The sequence below is a fragment of the Polyodon spathula genome, chromosome 3, assembly GCF_017654505.1.
Source record: "Polyodon spathula isolate WHYD16114869_AA chromosome 3, ASM1765450v1, whole genome shotgun sequence".
Classification (NCBI taxonomy): Eukaryota; Metazoa; Chordata; class Actinopteri; order Acipenseriformes; family Polyodontidae; genus Polyodon; species Polyodon spathula.
The window spans coordinates 86603258-86627600 of NC_054536.1; the positions used below are offsets into that span (position 1 = coordinate 86603258).

The window sequence follows — 24343 nt, forward strand, 5'->3', positions numbered from 1 at the left end:
ACTGTACTGCAATATATAAGTGCAGGTCTCTGCAGTAATATTTTAATTCACCTGTGTGGAAATTTAGACTGTAGGTCGGTTTAGACTATCAGATCTGGATAAGCCAACACGTCTACTGTACCGCAAACTTGGTGAACTGGGTAAAATAATACATCTGTTGTAGAACTACTTGTAGTTTAATCAATAAAATGGCTATTCCCAAATTAGATAATTGGTACTAATTGGGAACAGCCACGTAATATAATAAGGAGCTAGAAGAGAGAGGGAGAGGGGGAGGAGGAGGAGGCACGCTCATATATTTATGCATAAACTCATCGTGATGGTGCGAGGGGTGAGGGATTTTTATTTGATAATTTGTGGTGCGTGACTGTTTTGTTGAACCTTTTTATTTTGGCTCTGTGAGCTGTGTTTTTGTTAGTCATTTTTACTTGTGAAAAATAAACATTTGCAGTTCTTAAGCTGAGTCTCCTTCCTATCATCTGACCACCTTAGACACCGGGCTATCCTGTGACAGACGCACTGGATAACAATACTGGAAAAAGAAGGCAGTCTTGACAATAGAGCACAGTTCAATAGGTGGCAGGCTCTTTCTTTGCAGCAACAGGTTCACAGCACGTAACACAGCTCACAGCACACCAGTGTCCACTCTCTGAATCCACACACTCACACACCTAATACACCCTCTTTTATCCTGCACAGCAGCATGGGGTTCACGTGAACAGCACCAGGGGAAACCTGTATAGATTGCCTGATCCAGCGCCAAGTCCCAGCACCCTGCATGCACGCAATCGCAATTGGCACATATCAGCGTAATTGAGCACTCTAATGCTTTTGAGTCTCAGAGGAGCCAGCATAGCGCCCATGCACTTTTGAAAGTGTGATAAGTAGAGAAAGGCCGAACGGCAGTACATGGAACTTGTACGCGGTCCCTTGAAAAGCGAACTGCAAGTATTTCTTGTATTCAGGTTTTACAGGGAAGTGAAAGTAGGCGTCCCTAAGGTCCACCATAGTGACCCAGTAACCTTACCTGACTGACTGTAATAGTTGTTACACTGTCAGCATTTTGAACCTTCGTACTTTCAAGTACAGGCTGAGATATCTGAGGTCAAGGATTTGTCTGAGACCACCATCCCATTTTGGCACCAGGAATATGTGAAGTAAAACCCTTCTCCTTCATTGAAAGGGTAAGCAATTGCAATGGCCTGTTTTTGCAGTAAGGTTGATACCTCCTGAGACACTAAGATAGTGTATTGAGGTTTCATGCCTGTTGTTAGGATCATGCCCTGAAAAGGAGGAGGGCCGAAAAGAAACTGCAGAGTAACCAACCATGATGGTGGTAAGCACCCAGGTGTCTGAGGTGCGTGATTGCCAATAATCCAGATGGGGCTGATAGAATGGGCCCTAGGCCTGTGGCAACAAACCCTAGGACTGCTGGCTCGCAGGTACTTGCATCTGTGGCAGCTGTTTGGGTGCAGGGTGCTGGCCTATACTACTGCTCCCTGCCTTCCTCAAGAAGGTCAGGAGATAGTACTTTTTTGTGTGTAAATTGCATATTAAATATGTTGCAGTTAAAGATGAATTGCATAGTTTAAAAGAAATAGTTAATACATTAAAGTGTTCTCCTTAAGGATTTTTATAAAAATGTAGTGTTTTATTTTATATACCTGCCTCACCTGCCAAAGAAGGGAAGTGTTGCTAAACATATAACCGGTCACATACCAATGTTCACATTTTTATTTTATTTATTTTTATTTATTTATTTTTTTAAATGTATTCACCTCAGTAATTTATCATCATATACAGCAACAGGTTGCGTTTCCAACTTCTTTGATCCCCCAGTAATGGCGGATATTATAAAAAGGAAGGGGTTTAGGAAATGCCTCAAAGTAGTTTTTCTAATTGGTGCAGCAGAAAGATTGACACTGGGGCGGGTTTTATTCTCGGTCGCTGTGGCGCTTCATCGTTACACTGTGGGTTTGGTATGGTTTAGTCCTCACGGGGTTAGAAATGTGCCTTTTCTGACGTTTGTTATATATTTTTAATAAAATTGCATCTCTTAACAAAGGAACGAGGCAACGTCACATTTGGAATTATTTTGAGGAACTGGACCAGAAACATGGCATGTAAATAATTATGAGAAAACAAAATTGCCATACTATTAAAACAGTTTAATGTTTCATCATGTGAGCAGGAATCGAGCTCGTGTCTCACGAGATTTCAGCAGTCAAGATCCCACTTAACTGGCAGAATGTCACGTGATTCCTCAGCAAAGCTGTACCACACACCACACACACACACAAGAACGCAAAAAACTGCAAATGTAGCCCTCCTGTATAGCCTAATAATGTTTGTATAAATGCATGTTAAACAACCAAACTTTTAGCCTCATATTACACTATGTAACACATTTTTGTTCCTGGGTAGTAAGTGTTATTTCATAATTGCTTATGCCTCAAAAGTATAGACTACAAAAGATTTAGAAGTGAGTAGTTTTTCGAGATTTACGATTATACTGTATTTACAGTAAATCCCGAAAAACTACTCACTTCTAAATCTTTTGTAGTCATTTTTGTATTACTTTAGTATAAATACATGTTAATTTGGATTCATATGTTGTTTTTTTCTGACTTTATGTGAACGAAAAGACACACATTTGCCAGTTTTCCCATTGGAAATAGTGATATTTTGAAATATCACTGTCCCTGGTCACAAAAGCAAAGTTTGTGGGGAATAATAGCCATTTTTTATACTTTCGAGGCATAAGCAATAAGGAAATAACACTTACTACCCAGGAACAAAAAAATCAATAAAATTTGTTACACTGTGTTATTATTAGTGGTAGTAATAGTCCCATTTTCTTTCTGTAATTCTTTTGAGATGTCCCAGGAGCTCCACCTCCTCTTCCACCACACAACTGGAATGAATTGTTAGCATCAATTGGCATGCATATCGTGTAATAAGTAATGGATATAGTTATCAAACAACATAAATCTACCGTATCGCTTTAAATAAAGACTTTTGTTTGAATGTTTAGAATATTACAAGACATCCACGTTTTCATTCATAATGTGTGTGAAGCAGGTTCTGCGCTTGGCACTTCTATACCGCCGCTGCAGCCCAGCAGTCAGTGGCTTCTCGGAGCAGAGGCAGGGTAGAGGGACCGGCAGATGTGTGCAGGAACATTAGGATGCTCAGCCTGGTACTCCGTCTATAGAACTGCCACTGCATGAAGCTGCTCAGGAACCTCGTCTACCAATCCCTGAACAGTAGAGTTAATAACATTGTATTGGAATTTGTACATTTGATAGATTCTGTAACATATGTAAGATGTTGTTTTTTTATTATTATTACTGTTTATTGATATACTGTACAGGGCCAGCTACACCTCAATACCACAGTACAAATACAAAGAGACATTTACCAAAAATAATAAACAAATGCTTTTTTTGTATTAGTCATGACAGCTGTGAACAATCATTATCTACCTTATAATAAACTATTGCCAATAAATTAAACGGCTTAAAATTTTTAATTGCATGACAGTACTCATTTCAATACATCCTTTGGTGTGTACGTGTTTTTTTCAAAAGCCATTTGAACAAACAGTAATATAAGATTATTTTATATTGTAGAATGGTTAAAATGAATACCACCAGCCTCTACCCCATCATCAGGTGTTCCATTTTCCTGTTTGTAAATTGGCAGTGTGCGTGCGGAAGGATCAGTGGCATTGACCCATTTGGGCATCCAGTAATGAGTCAGCCACTTCTCTCTGCCAGGGTAAAACGTTTCGAACACCTGCCGGTAGAAATATCCTTCCTTTGTTTTTGGCTCGTTGAATGGAAATCTCTCCGCTGCCTTTTCAATCTGGTCATCTGTTACCTTTATTAACAAAAGAAAAGTGATAAGGAGGTAAAGCTGAATCTAACTGGATACACTGTTTCAAGATCAGTCTTTTATAGCATGCATAGTATACGTATATTAATAAAACAAAACTTGCTGTATTAAAATCCACAATCAAATAGTACAGAAACTATATGGTGCCGCTGCCGAGCATTGGAGCAGGGTATATATTGCCAAAGCACTGGGGGAAGGGGGTACCAATACTGTCTGATCTTTCATGGCGAGGATAGGATTTTTCTTAAGTCAAGAGTGTCTCCCCCTATCCTAACATAGTTAGAAAATCCTACCTAGCGACAATCTTCTCCATAAACGACTGATCAAGTCTGAACAGAGCAGGTTGCAGCTCGCGCTTCAGGAAACAGTCACCAGAATAGACATGTTTTTAAGTTATGGCATCTAAACTCGATTCAGTTGTGGCAAAGAAACGCAGGGCTCTACATTTTACTCGGGAAGAGAATAAAGTTTTGATCGCAGACAAATCTACAATAAAATCTAGTTAACAATAATAAATAAATGCTGCCATTAAAAAAAAAAAAAAAAAAAAGCAATACTTATTCAGTTTCAGACAAACACCATTTTATTTTAATTAAGAATGCCAACACACAACAATCTCACAGGCTAAAGTAAAGCTAAAATTAAGAGCAGTGCTGTGATGTTTGTGCCTCCAGGGTGAAAGAAAGGGTGTAATATAATTGTGTACATTAAAGAAAGGGTGTAATGTAATTGTGCACATTAAAGAGTCCAAGCTTGTATTTTCCCGAGTTGCATAATATACAAGCCACTGGATTTAGTCAATGAAGAGTCTCGCTGTGCAATACAAAACACACCAGAATCAACAGACTACTTCATGTCTTATTCCTCAGTAAAGTTTCAAATATCAATGATCATAATCACCGATAGTAACGTGTGAGTGTGTCTACCGCCACCTCCATGCCGTCTCGTACACCACACATTGAACCACCTTTTTGCAACGGGGATGGGGCTAGATCTACGGTACACACCCCCAAAATATACTAATGGATCGTTGTGATAATAATTAGATCTAAAATGCCCCCCCCCCCCCCCTCTCCCGGAGTCCTAAATGTTAGGAAATAAAGTTAGAAAGTCTTTTCGACAAGCTGTAAGAACGTTGTGCAGTATGCCGTTTCCTATCTTAAATTAAGATATGAAAATAAGTTAGGAGAGCATTTTCTGTAATATCAATTCTCCTAACTTGTAGTTGGGACATTCTATCTCTGAAGATAAGACTGTCAAATAGGATGCTTTTGTAATATAGCTCCAGGTGTAACTCCTTATAGTTATTCACTGGAAATATGTGGGGGACCTCAGTGTTCATATTTTTGTACTTCAACTCAAACTTATGTTTTTTAGCTTCCTAATTTCATTAAGGGGCATGTCATTTACATACCTGAGATTCAATGTGCTCCTGTAACATAGAATACCAAGACTTCTTATCTGAACAGACACCGTCACTGAACGCTTCCTTCCTTCTCCACAGAATCTCTTGAGGAAGGAGGTTAGTGTCTTGAAAAGCTTCCCTCAGAAGGTGCTTTTCAATCCCATTCTGTTTAAAATAAAAGCATCACAATTAAATAATATAAATTGTTTTGTTTTTTTTGTTATTTTTTTTTTTTAACATAAAACTAAAGTACAAGTAATACCTTTGGGACCCTCAGCTCTTCAGGCAGTGACAGGTAATAGGCAGTAAATCGATGATCCAAAAAAGGCACTCTCAGTTCAAGGCTGCCATGAGAAACAAGCGTTAAAAAATAAATACATAAATAAAATAATCTGTAAATAACTCATTTTAAAACCTGCAGACAAAAGGGAGTTCAAATCGCGCAACATATAATATTATTCTAAAATAAATTCTGAATCTGAAGCCATTTTGATTCCACGATTGAGACAGCATCTGTTAGTAAACAATGGATCCGGTTCAGTGAATACTGCAAACATCATACCCATGAGCAGCTGTGGTTCTGTCTGCACGAAGGGCATCAAACATGTAGAGCTCGTTGAGAAGGCGCACGCTGTCCTCTGCAGCTTCTTTGGGTGATGGTGCCTGGGAAAACAGCAATCAAATCAAAATGGCTTCTCTGGAGACCAAGAACACAAGACAGTTGGCTAGATTCAAAGCTCTTTTCAATAATGAAAAAAAAAAAAAACCCAGTTAGTTACTAAACAAGAAATAAACAACTAAAACATTTACTTTTGAAACTTTTAAAACAACCCTACATAATTTATCTTCATTTTAAATTGTAATTTATGTTTTTTTTCCTTAAAAAAAAATAGAGCCCTATGCCATTTAGGTGTCAGGAGCTTTGAGAATCTAGCACATGTCAGTGTATGCTGAAGGAATCTGGGGGTAATAAAAATGTCACATGACTTACTTTGTGGAAATAAATATAACCCTGTGTGAGTTCGTCTGAACCTTCCCCGGAGAAAATAACCACAGAATCCGTTTTCTCCTTTATGTACTTGGACACCAGATACATGGCTGAGGAGAAAACACAGTTGTTTAGAAATACTATTTCAGTAAAGCAACTTCCACCAAAAGCCAAATGCATTGTCACATAGCCTAATTTAAATAAACAACTTACCAACAGATGCTCTCACAGTTGTGATGTCATAAGTCTCTAAAGAATAAATGACCTCTTCTAATGCCTTGATGCCTTCTTCAGGTGTAAAAACCACTTCATGATGCTCGCTGCCAATGTGAGCTGCAACCTGTAACAATAATAAATATACAACTACTGCACAGCTAAAAGGTAATGAAAAAGTACTCGCTTAGCTGGCGAAAATGACAAAACTGATGGAAGGTACACTTTCCCAAAACACTTCCGTTTTGCAACCTGCAATTTTTACCAAATCTAAACCAACCTTTTTACAATCCATAACAAATTAAATTACATTGAATAGATCTCTAGAGTATTCATTCATATATATATTATATATATATTATAATATATATTATATATATATCTATATATTATAATATATATACATATATATTATATATATATAAATATACAGTATTAAGGTTCAAGTTCAAATAGTTTGACTGTACTGTATTTACTATTTACTGACATGTATAACAAAATGCATAACATACAAAATACAGAAAACGCCTGTGGTTGGACCTACATGGCAAGCTTTTTGAATACAGAACAATTTATTATAAAAACCATAACCCTGTTTTTGTGGTTGCCATATTGAGTGAATAGTGCACAGCCTCTAAGCCTCTAACTAATGTTTAGTTTTACCTTCTGCTTAAAGTGTCCTTCCAGCAATTTGTACATCTAATAAAAAATAACCATTGCTGCACTGCCATTTATGCTTTCTTGATCTTTACAAGACTATTGCAATATCTGTTTAAAATAATGCATAATAGGACTAACAGTTAATAGAAGACATTTGTTTTTAAAACTTGTGGATTTCCATTTACCCAGCGGAGAAGATATGATGACCTGTACTGTAACGGTGTAAAGCTATAAGTAATCGAATCATCTTATTTCTGCACAAGTAATCAGAAAAAAAAATACAACAGACACTTCCATTTCGTATTTCTGTAATAACAGCCAAGGTATTAAAAGGTAAAAAAATACTTTAGGAAAAAAACTCAAGGTTTTTTAAATTAAATACTTCATATACGATTGATTTCAAAATGCTCCAGCTACATACATTGCATCCATATCAAGTAACAAATTATTAGGGACCTTTACCTCCGTTATCTATGCTTTCTTATTGCAGTGTGTTTCTTTTTCGTCAGAGGTTGTGACAAATCTGTCTCATGGATAGTTGCCGCTGCACCAGATACCAATTTAAGTCTCTTATCTAAATCTAAATGTTTTCACATTACTGATGGATTGTTCAAAACAATCAAATCAATACAAGTGCACCAAGCACAGTGGAGAGAACTCAGTTGCGCCGTGCCAATTTGCTCTTAAGTTTTATAAATTTTTCCCACACATTTTGTGGTTTTGTTTCAGTTGGAAATTGTTTGGCGGTGTTTCCACATCTGGCAGCAATACACCTTTTTGGCATTTTCCAAATCTGCCTGCCATACACTTAGTGTTTTGAGGCAGCTGCATTCCCCTTCGCGCCTCACTTTCTGGCATCTCCTAAAAGGAGTTTTCTAAACCATGAAGTGGCTGAAGGTACAGAAATTGGCTGAACGGAACTGCATTAAAAAAAATAACCAATTCCTTTTCAACTGCCAGTGGGATCTGAGGGGAACATATATTGAAAGTAAATAAAAAAAATATATATATATAATTTCGCTGGATAGACACTTTAAAAGGTCATTTGTCTTCTGTAAACATTGCCTGACTAATGCATGATCTAATTATTCTCTAGAAGTGTGGAAAAGAACAGATAAAGAAGTCAGAGACATCTGGCATCTGAACCCAAACTGTAAAAACAGAAAGCAAATGTTGAATTTTAGGCGAGACTCCTAATGTTTATCACTTATCCATTTGAAATCCAACTGACCTTACGAGCCGCACACACATCAGGACTGTCTGCTGTTCCTATTGCAAAAGTCTGGACCGGATACTGGAAATTATCCTCACGGGAAAGTTTCAACAGAAGTGCTGCAACAAGGCTAGAGTCTAAGCCTCCTATCAATAAAAAAATAAATAAAATACAGTAAAGAACACTGATGTGTTAGACATCAGTGTTCTTTACTGTTCTGTCATAACCTGATCACAAGTACGTGCTACTGTTTTAAATAAATATTTATTCATTTATTATAGTGGTGCAATCGGCACCCTAATTTCGTATCTGATCATCGTACTTACCAACGATAGTCGAAGCATTGAAATTTTATTTTTCAAAATAAAAGAACAAATATTAGTTTTTAACAGAAGAGCCAATAACTAAAAACACTTGTGCATAATAGAAAACAAAAAGGCACAACTTAAATCAAACACTTCTGGTTCTAGAAAAGAAATAAAAAGGACTCGAGTTTTTAACATATATGCATGCATCCGCATTGTAATAATAAAAATACTATATTTTAACATAAGTCATCTCCATCTGAACTATGGCTGTTCATTACTGTTTTATCTCCAAAAGCAAAGCAAAACATTTGAATTAATGTCACAATCCTGACTAGTTTAACTAATTTACTAAATTCAGCTTCTTGTATATAATATTGCCATATAATCCAAACACAACACACTTTGAAACAAAATAAGGTAATTAATTGATATATCTAATAGATTTAAAACCAAAACAAAAAAAAAGTATCTTAAATCAAGAAAACGTGTATTTTTAATGAGGCTTATTTGTAACCGTTTTTCTATTTTCAGTAAAAACATACATTTGGTGTTGCTATCTAATTTAAACTCTGCTTACTGTAAAAAGAAAAATACGTCAATCCAGTTAATGATGCTCCTGAATTTGACAAGACTGAGTCAAATTCGACTAATATATCCATATAGCATCCATGCATTAGTTTGTAAATTCTAGAAGAATAAGATGTTCATTTGAGTAACAGAATCTTATTTTTGTCATGCAGTTCTAAATTAAATCAGTGCAACAAGGGTTACTGACGTTTATGTTTAAAATGCAAGGGCTCATACAAGACATAAAAATAGTAAAGTGTGTGTCTGTGTGTGTGTGAGTGGCATAGCAGAAACCCTACTGCTGTAAATCTGTCCCTGTCAGCAATCACAGGTGTGGCCATTCCCCTATTAGGTAACCGGTGCTAATTGGGGAATGGCCACCTGTATAAAAGGAAGGAGACCTCCTTTGTCTGGTGGAGGGAGTTAGTGGTGTGTTTTTACTATTTGTAGTGAAGGAGACTGCCCAGCTTATGTACTATTGTTTTTGTGTAAACATTATTTTGGCCCTTGTGCCAGTTTGTGTTTGTGTTTAACAAACGTGCGCACCAGTGCAGAAACTGCAGTTTTCTGTCTCGGTCTAATTCCTGCTGGCAAACAGTCTGGGCCATGACGCTAGACTGTCACAGTGTGTTAACTGAAAACTGGGGGGTAGCTGAGTCTTCATTAGAATGATTTTTAATAAGAACATAAAGAAAGTTTACAAACAAGAGGAGGCCATTCGGCCCATCTTGCTCATTTGGTTGTTAGTAGCTTACTGATCCCAGAATCTCATCAAGCAGCTTCTTGAAGGATCCCAGGGTGTCAGCTTCAACAACATTACTGGGGAGTTGATTCCAGACCCTCACAATTCTCTGTGTAAAAGTGTGCCTCCTATTTTCTGTTCTGAATGCCCCTTTGTCTAAACTCCATTTGTGACCCCTGGTCCTTGTTTCTTTTTTCAGGTCGAAAAAGTCCCTTGGGTTGACATTGTCAATACCTTTTAGAATTTTGAATGCTTGAATTAGATCGCCGCGTAGTCTTCTTTGTTCAAGACTGAATAGATTCAATTCTTTTAGCCTGTCTGCGTATGACATGCCTTTTAAACCCACAATAATTCTGGTAGCTGTTCTTTGCACTCTTTCTAGAGCAGCAATATCCTTTTTGTAGTGAGGTGACCAGAACTGAACACAATATTCAAGATGAGGTCTTACTAATGCATTGTACAGTTTTAACATTACTTCCCTTGATTTAAATTCAACACCTTTCACAATGTATCTGAGCATTTTGTTGGCCTTTTTAATAGCTTCCTCACATTGTCTTGAGGAAGACATTTTTGAGTCAACAAAAACTCCTAGGTCTTTTCAGAGTCCTTCTTTAATTTCAGTATCTCCCATATGGCATTTATAATGCACATTTTTATTTCCTGCATGCAGTACCTTACACTTTTCTCTATTAAATGTCATTTGCCACGTGTCTGCCCAGTTCTGAATCTTGTCTAGATCTTTTTGAATGATGTTTGCCACTCCTCCTATTTTTGTGTCGTCTGCGAATTTAACAAGTTTGCTTACTAAACCAGAATCTAAATCATTAAATGTAGATTAGGAATAGCAGATGACCTAATACTGATCCCTGGCTTTCCAATTCATAATAAATCAAACAGGAGCACAGAGTGTCAATCTTCTATAAATGCTATATGTTGCCAATGGACATTTAGAATTGAAAAGTAGTTAGAGGCAGCGGTCCAGATAAGCAGTGCAATTGTGCTACAGTGTTTGTTTGCCCCTCCCCCTAAAACTTCCACTAACAACTACATCTCCCAGAATACAATGTCTTCAGTTACTAGGAAACTGTGCACAAAAAAAACAACCAATAAACATTATCCAATCTCTGGCTAACCCTGTGGCCTTTGCAGCCAATCACACTAAGAACAGCTGCACAGGTTGACGCATAAACACCCAAGTCCTACTAAATCCAACTGGAACCATTGTCAAAGGCAACTGATAAAAAAAGGTGCCTATAATATTAAACAAACTGTTTTATAACTTATTAATACATTTGCTTATTTTATTTATGTATCTGTGTGGCTTTATATTGAAGTTTTAACATGTTCACTGAGTTTAAGTTTAATTTAATGTTAAAATATAAGTAACTTAATTTGCAGAGTCAGTGTGATACCTCAAAAAAAATGTGCTGAACATATAAAGAACCTTGTAGAACACATGCATGATTCACAGTAGCTCATCTACCCCATTACCACTCGAGATTATACAGTATTAATCAAGATTACTTAAAACTAAGGTAATGTTGCATTTTACCCCCTGAGAAAAGCATTTGACTCTCTCAATGTTCAAATTAGAGGGTAAGCTACTCCCAGACCCACAACCTTATCTGGAGTGCTGGTTAGAGGATGGAGAAGCAGAGCAACCGAGTAGGTGAGTAGAGCGTAATCTGATCATTTAGGTTGGCAGGTTTAAACTACGGTACAATTGTCCAATGATCACACTGACTTAGAAACATTTTTGTAAAAAGGTCTACAGACCATGAATTTCGCTAGTAGAAGCATTTGAAAACTTAACAAAAGCAGATAAGAACATTCTGTTAAAATATTTATTATAGTTTCCAGTAAGTTATACCTGACAAAAGACAGCCGATTCTCCTATGAGCCATCAAACGCTTTCTTACTGCGTTTTCGAACAGGACACGGATATTGCTTGTGATAGTCTCCAATTGAAAACCTACATGTAAAAATAATAATAATAACGTGAATTTAAAACATTTGCCTTTTATTTTTGCGCATTGGAGATGCTGTTTGCCAAATAATTATCTATATTAAGGAGAAAAAACAAACATATCAATACAGTTAAGGGCATTCTGCTTCACTAATATAATTACACCCATTACATAATGTGTCTTTATATTCATAATGGAAATTCACACTTTGAATTTTATAATGTTGCATATTTACAGAAACTGCAAAATTACCATGCAGCTAAAATAACTATTGAGGGATCAGAGGAAAGTTAAATGATTCTGGTAAAACCCTAATTTAGGTAAGGTTCTTATAACTAATGAAGGAGATTAATTTTTATCATTACTGTATATATCAACATTACTAATGATTACCTGTTGGAAGCTTGGTTAAGCCGTCATACAAGGTATGCAGTGGTACGTCTGTACAGCTGTGAAATCTGGAGAGCTCCACAGATTTGACTTTCTGGTTCTCCTTTATATCAAACACTTCATAGTGGCCCGGGGGAAATGGGGTTATTTCAGGGGTCGTAGACATTGAATGGCCAATGTTAATGAGCCCTGGAAAGAGAGAATAATAATACATTGAAAAGCCAGTATCACGTCCACATAAGGTAAACCATACCTGTAAGATGTATGGGACCTTGCTGTGCTGTATCCTATCTTCACAGATCACTTGGAATAACTTCTTTGACGTTATGAACTGGTTCAGGCAACTCCGATCTGTCCCAAACCTCGGTGGCACGTTTAGATTTTTGGCTGCAGTTCTGGAATTACAGCCTTAATTGGTGCGGTTTCCATGGAAAAATAGAAAGTCTCGCCTTTCTCATGCTACTTTGGTAGTACCTTTCAGGTAATTTGTGTTTCCCTGTAGTTTTCTTTTAGGGAGAGAAATTCTCCTTCCAAATGCAAATGACCTAATTGATATTAAAAATACAGCAGGGTAGATTTAAATACTTGTCTGCATTCCAATTTGGCCTTACGCAACTACTGATATTGTGCAGCTTTCTTACACTGGGTTTACACAAAGTGTTTAGGTTGTGTTGAATGCAGCCTACCCCATTTTGCCACCAAATAAATAGAATTTAAAAAGCACGGTAAAACAAAACAAAAACCCAGACATAGCCTTAAACAAATACAATTTTTTGGTTTAATTCCAACATAGTGCTGTGTCCTATCTATGTTATTTAATTCCAACATAGTTGCTAATACTATGTACGATTTGCTAAACATTACTGACTGTGTGTGTGTGTGTGTGTGTGTGTGTGTGTGTGTGTGTGTGTGTGTGTGTGTGTGTGTGTGTGTGTGTGTATATATATATATATATATATATATATATATATATATATATATATATATATATATATATATACACACATACACATACATACAGTGGCTTGCAAAAGTACTCAGACCCCTATTCTCTCATATTACCGAATTACAAATGGTACATTGAAATTTTGTTCTGTTTGATATTTTATTTTTAAACACTGAAACTCAGAATCAATTATTGTAAGGTGACATTGGTTTTATGTTGGGAAATATTTTTAAGAAAAATAAAAAACTGAAATATCTTGCTTGCATAAGTATTCAACCCCTGTGCTGTGGAAGCTCCCAGTTTGCACCGATGAAAGAAATTGCCCTAACGAGGACACAGTTACCTTACCATTGGCCTCCACCTGTGAACCATTAAAGTTGCTGTCACATTTTCTGGATAAAAACCCCACTGTTGAAGGATCATTGGTAAGGCTGTGAATCTGAAGGAAAATGAAGACCAAAGAGCATTCTACAGAAGTTAGAGATAAAGTAATACAAATGCATAGATTAGGGAAAGGGTACAAAATAATATCCAAGTGTTTGGATATCCCAGTGAGCACAGTTGGATCAATAATCAGGAAGTGGAAGCTGCATCACACCACCCAGGCACTGCCAAGAAAAGGCCGTCCCTCAAAACTCAGCGCTCAAACAAGAAGGAGACTTGTGAGAGAAGCCACAGAGAGGCCAACAATCACTTTGAAGGAGCTACAGAGTTCAGTGGCTGGGAGTGGAGTAATGGTGCACCAGTCAACCATATCAAGAGCTCTGCATAACACTGGCCTGTATGGGAGGGTGGCAAGAAAGAAGCCGTTACTCAAAAAGTACCATCTGAAAGCACGTCTGGAGTTTGCCAGAAAGCATGAGAGTGACCCAGCTGCGATGTGGGAAAAGGTTCTGTGGTCAGATGAGACCAAGATAGAGCTTTTTGGCCAAAACTCAAAGCGCTATGTGTAGCGCAAATCTAACACTGCCCATGCCTCAAGACACACCATCCCTACAGTGAAGTATGGTGGTGGCAGCATCATGCTGTGGGGATGCTTCTCATCAGCAGGGACTGGGCATCTTGTTACAATTGAAGGAAGAATGGATGGAGCAAAATACAGGAAAATACTGCAAGAGAATCTGCTTCAGTCCGCTAAAAAACTGAAGCTTGGGAGGAAATTTACCTTTCAGCAGGACAATGATCCCAAGCACAAGGCCAAAGCAACATTGGAGTGGCTCAAGAACAAACAGGTGAATGTCCTACAGTGGCCCATTCAAAGTCCTGATCTCAATCCCATTGAGAATCTGTGGCACTATTTGAAAACTGCGGTCCACAAGCGTTGTCCAACCAACCTGAACAACCTGGAGCAAATCTGCCAAGAAGAATGGGCCAAAAATCACTCCGACACTGTGTGCAAAGCTGGTACATACTTACCCCAAAAGACTAAAAGCTGTTATTGCAGTGAAAGGTGGCTCTACCAAATATTCATGTGTGGGGGTTGAATACTTATGCAAGCAAGATATTTAAGTTTTTTTATTTTTCTTAAAAATATTTCCCAACATAAAACCAATGTCACCTTACAATAATTGATTTTGAGTTTCAGTGTTTTAAAATAAAATATTGAACAGAACGGAATTTCAATGTACAATTTGTAATTCAGTAATATGAGAGAATTGGTCAGGGGTCTGAATACTTTTGCAAGCCACTGTGTGTGTGTGTGTGTATATATATATATATATATATATATATATATATTTTTTTTTTTTTTTATTTTCTTTGTTGACAATGGTTTTCTCCCCAATTGGAAATGCCCAATTATTACTTTTTTTTTTATCCCGGTACAACCCCCTGGCATCTTGGGAAATGGAGGCTGAAACACGCATCGTCCGAAACATGTTCCTGCCAATCTGTCATTTTTCGCACTGCGGATCCACAGTGAAGCGACCAGACCCATAGTGCCAGAGGTGCTTCAGATCCGCAGGCGTCCTATCAGCCTCAGGGGTCGCTGGTGCATGGTGAACAGTGGATTACCCTGCCGACCTAATCCCTCCCTACCCGGGCCGTGCTCGGCCAATTGTGCACCGCCCCCTAGGAACCACCGGTCACCGGTTTGAACCAACTGCTGAATCACAATGGATTTGACTGCATATATATTTATTATAAAGTTTGTATACACGTGCATATACAATATATACAAGTGTTCCTACAAAACCGTAGCTTCAGCAATTCTGAACCTTCTAGTAGTTTGCGAACGGTGCTAAAATTCAGCACGTTAAGGATATAAAAATTATCCAGTCAAAATGTTTAGTACAGTACACTTTCAAAATACTGGTACTAAAAATATAATATGCTACCCTACTCACCCACATTTCCCAGTACATTCTTATTCTTCTTCTTAATAATAATAATAACTAGAACTGCCAGGCAGTTTTACGGCTCTCAAGCCCCAGTATCAGTACCCGTCTAAGCGTGTTTAGTTCTCAATGTGCCAAGTTTAAAATCAGCAACTTCAACTGTTCCACAGAAGAAGATTCTGAAAGTTTTTTTTTTTTTTTTTTTTTTTTTTTTTATTAAATGAGTCAGGCAGCCATCTTGTTTAATGCGAGTTTCTTAAAAGTCAATTGTATTGCTACAGTGTCAAGGATGATGCTTGTGAAGTTTCGAGTTAGTCAAGTAAACAGTTTGTCAACTGAGGCATTTTTAAATTTCAGACGTAAACATACACCTGGCGGCCATCTTGTTTTATAAAACATATATTTGAATCCCATTGTTTACGATTACTACCAAGTTTGGAGTTTGTTGGACAAACGGTTTTCAAACAGCAGCAGTTTGTTTTTAGGGGCGCGTTTCGATAATATTTGTGGCAGCCATTTTTAAATTAAAATTTATCGCAGAAACTTCTGCTTCGCAAACTTGATGCGGGTTGACGCATCACAGCGCCAATTGCAAGGACGCAGCAGCAACATTTTTTCAGCATCAGACAGCCAAAGCATCCAGCTTGTTAGCTGCCAAGTCAGAACCTGATCAGTCAGACAGCTTCGAAGCAGCAGCAGTTTAAAGTTTTGGGAAGAAAAAAATAATAATAATAATAATAATAATAACAATCATTTAAAAAATAAATAAATAAATCTTAATAACAATAGGCTTCCCAGCCTTTGGCTTGGAAGCCTAATTCTGCAGGGACAGTGCAAGGCTCTCTTCCTTATGTTAGTCTTGCAGCAAGCTGATGTTAAGCACTGTATTTGTCATTTTGAACAAATTCATGGAACCCAGTTTTGTTTTTCATGTTTCTGAGCATGAACTATTAAAAAGCTTTAATCTGCATACTTCACAAGTGTCATTTTTACCAAGACAATATTTTTTACCAAATTACTTGCATTTAGAAACATAGAAAAAAACTAAAATACATGTACCTTTTGCCTCAGAGCACACAGCCAAAACACCATCATCTGTGTGCAGTTTAAACATGGGGCGGACACCATAAGTATCTCTTCCCAAAAACACTTTCCGGTTGGCTGTATCCAGGAGGATGAAGGAGAATACCCCATCCAACATGCGAGTCATCTCCTTTATTCCACACATCTGGTAGAGATGAATAATGATCTCGCCATCGACTTTAGTCTGAAAATCGAATTTGAAGTCCTTCTTTACCTTTAAAAAAGGAAAATAGTGCAAAATACTTTAAAGTGTGCTTAATTATTAAAAAAAAAATATTGGTTAGTTAAGGTTTGCTTTCTTGAAACCTTTCTGGACTGTTTCCGAAAGAAGCCACAGTTAAAAAAAAAAAAAAAAAAAAAAAAAAAAAATTGGCTGCACAAGGGCAGAACAGTAAATAATTTGTTAATTATAAAATGCATAATGGCCCAGATTTCAAGTTCTTTATGCCAAACTGTTAGTTACAAAACTAGTAACAAAACACTTAACATCTTTGACCTTAAAATTAGCTGTCAATGGAAATATTTTTCATTCACAGAGAACTTACTAAAATTATACTCTGTAATAAATACATTGACAAATGAGCCAAGGCGACAAAGCCATTATAAAAAAATATAAAATGAGAGATTTTTATGCTCCATGTAACTATTTTGAAAAGCAACCTTTACAGATAATTGTGATCTCTTAACATGTGCTCTTTAACAGTTTTGTTTTTTAAACAGTTCCTTCTGAAACCCTTATTTGCAAAGTCTGGATTACAAAAACACCTGCACTCTATCAATGCTGTGTCACACAATTATATGCTGGATATTTGGACTGAATGCAAGAACTTTGAAAGCATGGGGCACACAGTAAGCGCTCTATTTCTGTGAGTATTTTTATATTAAATGTAATCTTGGTTAAATATGCAACCTCACCTATGTATTGGCCATCAACAGCATGCATTTTGTACCACTGGCGTAACTAAAAAATATTTCTAAATGAATTAAAATGAATGTATGTAAATTAAGGTACAATACAGTGTACTCAGTTTACTGCTAATGTATTGTTTTACTGAAATGAGTAGGCAGGTGTAGCAGAGGCAACTACCACTTTGTAAATCCGACTCTTCTCGTAGCTTGTTGGCTTCAGTGCAACAATATTTCTTCCCTTAATTAAACTGTCTTCAAGATGCTGAGATATTTCATTTAAAGAAATTTAGTTTTATTGGTGTTTTTTTTTTTTTTTTTTTTTTACCTTAAGCTCAAACAATGGTTAGTCTTCATCATAACAATATTACTAAAGTACATGTTGTAATTATTATTTTTTTTAATTCTTGCATGCTATAATTTTGAATTGAGAAATGCAATTCCTTACCCGCTGATGGTTATAAATTTCTCCATTATAACACAGCCAAAGATGAGGGAATTTCTGCAGACGCAAAGGTTGCATTCCATACAACTGGTCAACAATTGCAAGTCGGTGGAATCCAAACCAGCACTTGGTAAAGCCGTCGACATTTCCAAATCGAAATGCATCAGGCCCCCTGTGTGCAACCTTCATGATGTTTGAACATTGGACATCAAAGCTCTTATCACAGCCAAATAGGGCCCAAATCCCACACATGGTCAGATCTCAGAAATGTAATTATCTGTGAAGAAAACAAAGTATAAATTAATCTCCGTTGGATGTATTGTCAATCCCTTTCAACATGTAGAGCATTTGATAATGTCATATTTTGCAGCTAGCTCTTTGAAGTTCATATTCTTAATTAAACAACTCAACCCCCGAACACAAAATAAAAAAAAAACAAAAACAACGGAAAGGCATTACAAAATCAATCAATGAACACCATAAACAATTGCAATCTGTGCAACAGTGGACTGTATGATGAGCCTTGAGTTAAAATTACAATACTAGGAAGAATGGGATTTACATTATCATAGGACACCTGCCAAGGTTCTACACCACTTCACTTAAACACATCCTCTGGCTCAAAGACACGGTCACAGGAAATACTTGGGGTTCGCCTTTCAAGGGATCATGTACGAGTTCCGTGTACTGCTGTTCAGCCTCTCTCTATCTCCACCCACTTTCTCAAAAGTGCATGGATGCTATACAGGTTCCTCTGAGACTCAAAGGCATCAGAGTGCTCAATTGCCCAATATGTGCGAGTCACCATCACAGGCAGCACTGCAAAAAGGACTGGTCACCAGTCACCTCCAATGAATGGCTAGGCCTCACAGTGAACCACTAAAAAAGTTGGCTGACACCGTCAAAGGACTGTCTATCTCGGCATAAGCCTCGATTTCGCAAGCATAATCGGCGCGCTGTCGGACGACAGAATTCAGAGGTTAACTGTCTGCTTGGAGCTTTTTCAGCTCAACGCAGCGGTGAGAATACTGATATTCTAGATACTTCTGGGCCTGGTGGCAGCAGCATCTCAGATCCTTCCCTTAGGGCTCTTACAAATGCACTCTCTCCAAGCCTGGCTCAACCACAGGGTCCTTAACCCTGTCGTAGACCAGTAGTCTGCTCATAGTGTCTCATCGCTGTATGATTACTTTTTTGTAGTAGAAACAATCAGCTCATCTGTGCTTGGGCAGTTCTGGGAAGTGTCACAAAGAGAGAGGCAGTGACCACAGACACTTATAACCTAAGTTGGGGTGCTGTCTGGAATGGCCTGGAGTGCAGGGCGTGTGGGAACCCCCTAGGAGGGTCTTCACATAAATGTTTTGGAGCTGCGGGAATGTCATCTGGCCTTGCAGCACTTTTCCCAGGAGATACACGGGAGACACATGTTGATCCGCATGGACAACACCACATTGGTGGCTTCCATCAACCACCTGGGCTATCTCCAGTCTCTATCGTTTTGCCCAGAAATTTTTACTATGGACTCACCACCACATCTTTCCAGTAAGAGCCGTTCACCTGCCAGGGGTGAGGAACAGCAGACCTTCTCTAGAGAAGAGGCCGCTACAGTTCGGAATGGCAACTTCGCCCAGAGGTAGTGAACCTTATCTGCGAGAAGTTCGGGTGTGCCAAGGCAGACCTCTGCGATCCAGGAGTCCACCCATTGTCCACATTGGTATTCCCTATTGGACAGTGTTTACCCGCCTGGCATAGACGCACTGGCCCACAGATTGTCCACTGTTGCAACTGCTTCCAGTGTGCGTACAGAAGATCAGGCAAGACCGAGCTTGGGTGCTCTTGGTAGCCCCAAAGCGGCCCAGGAGAACCAAGTTCTCAGCACTGGCACAGCTCCTGTAAGGTCAGCAGTGGGAGCTGCCGGACAGCTGCGACCTACTATGTCAAGGGCAGAGGACTCTGTGACATCCAGTCCCAACAGGATTGCAGTTTTGGGTATGGCCCTTGAGCGGAGACGTTTGAGTCACCTCGGGATAGCTGACAGAGGCATTGTCACCCTTCAGAATACCAGGGCAGCATCTACACACTCCCAGTACGGCTACAAATGGGGTGTCAGTTACCCATGGTCCATGGCAGATATACTGCAATTTTTGCAGGACCTTTTTGATGAAAGGAACTCTTACCTACTTGAGGTGGTACAACCAGTCTATCAATGTGACTTGGCCTTTAGAATGTGAGAGGGGGGGTATGGCATTGCCTGTGAATGCCTACCTGTGCCACTCTGCTAAATACTTTATTGTGAAGATAAGCTTTAAAATGATACCCTATTTGAGGTGGCACAACCAGGCTATTGATGTGACCTAGCACTTAGAATGTGAAATAGCAGTCAATAAAGAGGCAACTATTTAAGGGCGGGTATATTTCATGACACAGCCTGTGAATGCCTACTTCTGCCACTCTGAAATCTACTTCATTTTGAAGATAACTGCCACCCCTGCGCTGACTTGGGCGAGTTGAAGATGGACACGTGTCCTTCGAAACATGTGCCGTCAGCTGTCTGATTCTTTTCACTCTGCAGGCCCACCATTTCGCCACCTCAGAGCTAGTCTGGGCAGTTTACAGGCAGGCCTGCAGGTGTCCAGCCACCCTACAGGGATCGCTAGTATGCGGTGAGCTGAGGACACCCTGACCGACCTAAGCCCTCTCCTCCTGGGTGGCGCTCAGCCAATTGTGCCCCGCCCCCTGGGAACGCCCATCCACAGTCAGCAGTGAAACAGCCTGGACTCGAACCGGCGACCCCCACGCAGAGTGCCTTTACCGGATGCACCACTCAGGAGCCCCCTTTTGGGATTTTTTTGCAGGTAATTGGTCACTCAGTTTCATAGTTACAGCTGTACATCTGTAACTGTAAAAGCAAGATGGCTACTGATACTTTAAATTCTGTGAGGCAGCACAGCAATTTAGAATATGTGACAAGGCTCCAACTGTCCCTCTGCATCCAATATACGGACAGCAGGAACCTTAGTCGACCAATCACATTGCTTGTTTCACATTCCATTGCCAGCCCTGGATTATATATAATCTATCTTACTTTTTCTAAACATTACCCACCCCTCTCAGACCCATACCTTAAAAAATAACTGAAATCCGAGCCGTCGTTGTATTTATTTTTATTCCTGTCGGTGACAGGGGAAGAAAAATAACTAGTCTCAATGGCAATGTCCACATACCAAACCAAATTACTCAATCTTAACTGGATACATAAATAATGCAAATTATGTATCAGTGTGGCATCCTCTAATAAGTGAGAACTATAATATGTTTTGCCTTCCAAAAATGCTTCCTGGAATTTCAAAACGACCATTTTTAATCCATCACCCACATCATTATTGTATCAATATTGTCATGTTAACTACATTTCACTGTGCATAAGAGTGGAAATCCCCTTTTAAGTAGGTACCAGCACAGTCTTGTCTTTTACACTCAGAATGACACATCCTTTATCAGAGTGGCGCACCTGGGCCACCGCCCATGGCACGTTTCCTTAATAGTTTGTATTTGTCCTTTTGTTATTAATACTATTTACAAAAGTAAGTCAGCCAAAAACATCTAGGGTTTTTTTTTGTCCTTCTGTTATTAATAAGCTATTTACAAATAAGTCAGACAAAAATAAAACATGTCTTAAATAATGTGCGGTGAATGCCAACGATTTGAAAGCATTAATTTCACGTCAGATACAAACAGGTTGCCGTTGCTACACTAAAAGCACCTTTCGCTGACGTCACCATTTAACTGAGCTCGCAGTCAGCAGTGGTACCTGTGAAATGCAGTTTCCTTTGATTCAGCTCACGACACTCGACTAATGATTGCATCAGTTCCTACGCCTATCCGCATTAGATAGGCTGATGCAACAATGTTAAATATGTAATAATAATAATAATAATAATAATAGCCGCGATAAAACTCCAGTAAGCATCTTTAGGAGGCAAAACATATTATAGTTCACATTTAGAGGGTGCCACAATCATAAATGCTATATGCATGTATTTATTTAAGATTTTGGGCAATTTGGTTTGGTATGTAACTATTCACAAACCACCATTTGAAACATTCAAAGAACGTTAAATATACAGTATCTGGAGGCAGAGCTACAACCTAATTTGAAAAAAACTTAACTTGAAAAAAAAAAAAAATCTAAAGTAATTACTACTAGCCGGGCCATCGCAGCGGAACACACTTGCAACCAATAAATTAAAAATGTAGAAACATACACATTTAAAACTTTTCACTGACATAGAAGTAACACATAAGGGTAACTAGTTTTCACGAAGTAATATTTTACGTTTCAACAATGATTTGGCACTTTAGCGTTAGTAAAATAAAACTGTATTGAGACACTTTAGATATTAGTACTTACCTCCTCAATAATGTGTTGCAGATGGGCTGTCCATCCACACGCTAATCGCGTCTCCTTCCATAGCCCCGCCCTTCCCTTGACATTTTCAAGCCCTGCCTCTGAAGTCTGTACTCACTGTGACCAATAGTGTAACCCCAAGCCTGGTACCCCTATAACTCCGCCTCTAACTCCACCTCTGCAGTGACGCAATTTCCAAGTCCTCACACTGATCCCACCCATGTGAAGTCGTAGAAGGCAGTATTAGTTAATGAGCTGACGTTTCCATATATAACAGAAGCAGCAATCGTTAACCGTTTGCGGTATGTAATATGTGTAATAAAAAAAATAAAAATAAAACGACAATCTGCAAGCATTGGTGGGAATGGTCGATGTCGGCGTATTTAAAAATACTGCTTGATACTCTGATTAATATACTGTCCTACGTTTCTTTAGAAAATGTTATATTATCAGTTCGTTTCCATTACAACAGTACTGTTAGAACGGATCCCTATTAAAATGTACCACTGAATTTTGGAACAAGGTACGATGGTATCTGTGAAAGTACAATTGTATTGTATCCTACACCATCAATGTACAATTCCCTGTGTTACAAAAATACAGTTCAACCATAATAATAATAGTATAGCTACACTATAGAACCGTGGTACATTTCTACAGGGGTATAGCTTCACACAATCTACTCAATCGTATTAGTTCAATTAAGAATAATGTGCGTCATTGTCATCTTATTTACAATGTAAAATTGACATGTTTACATGTCTGTACAGGTTAGCCTAGGTATACACAATAAAATATAGGAAGCTTAAGTTCAGGTAGTTTAGTCACTCATATTATTTGCATCCCAGTTTTTTTTTTTTTTCTGTCCTTTTAATCTGATATGTCAATTGATTTATCAAAGTTGAATGATTATCCCTTTGTTTTAGTCCCTGCTGTCATGTTGACCTGCTTTTTGACTGTGAGACTCCTACAAGGATTATCCCTTTTACAAGTGCATGTAACCTGGCCCAACATTTGTTTCTGTGTCACATATGGCAATTGAGTTTGTATGTCATAGCTAAATATCCATGTGCCATGTATTTACATATCCTACATGAAATACAAACTGAAATTAGAATTTCAATGCAGATGTAAAATAAAAATACAAGCCTACATAAACCTTTGTGCAACCAGTTTATATATATATATATATATATATATATATATATATATATATATATACATACACACACACACACACCACACACACACACACACACACACACACACACGCACACACACACACACTTAATTTTCAGCATGCACAAAGTGAATTAGATATAGGGTATATTCACTCCTGCACAGGTTCACATAGATATACCAGCATGTGGATTAGTGTTTAAGGCTCTGGACTCTTGACCAGAGTGTTGAGGGTTCAAACCCAGGCGGGGCCCTGCTGCTGTACCTTTGAGCCAGTTACTTCAGATTACTCCAGTAAAATACCCAGCTCTATAAATGGGTACAAATGCAAGTCACTTTGAATAAAAGCATCTGCTGAGAAATTATCTATAGCAATTTAAGTCCATAGGTGAATATCACACACACAAAATACAGCAATTTATCATGTTCTCACATAGAGATGATGATAAAATGGGTCTCTTTTAGCAAGGTGCAGTTGTATTGAAGTGAAAGTGGTTGCCTATAGTACAGTTGGTGGCTAAAAGTGGAATTGAAGACAAACCAACCCTAACCTTAACCCCAAACCCTAAATAACAAGCTGTGATGCAAATACAAATCCAACTACAATCTCATATTAAAGATTATAATCATTGAACACATCTGTGATGTTTGTTGGTATAGAAATGAATTAGTAGAAAGGGAGTGGATTTA

The 24343-nt window shown here is 38.2% G+C and overlaps 1 protein-coding gene across 1 annotated transcript; it reads right to left on the reverse strand.

Moving 5' to 3' along the window:
• Positions 1-3378: 3378 nt before the first annotated feature.
• asns (asparagine synthetase) lies at positions 3379-22537 on the reverse strand. The gene is made up of 12 exons (XM_041246243.1): positions 22478-22537; positions 18070-18343; positions 16692-16929; positions 12354-12539; positions 11864-11965; positions 8395-8522; positions 6504-6630; positions 6294-6400; positions 5865-5965; positions 5565-5646; positions 5312-5467; positions 3379-3882 (listed from the first exon to the last, which is right to left on the reverse strand). The coding sequence occupies exons 2-12, from the start codon at positions 18316-18318 to the stop codon at positions 3622-3624; spliced, it is 1737 nt and encodes a 578-aa protein (XP_041102177.1). The 5' UTR covers positions 18319-18343; positions 22478-22537; the 3' UTR covers positions 3379-3621.
• Between the last annotated feature and the right edge of the window lie 1806 nt (positions 22538-24343).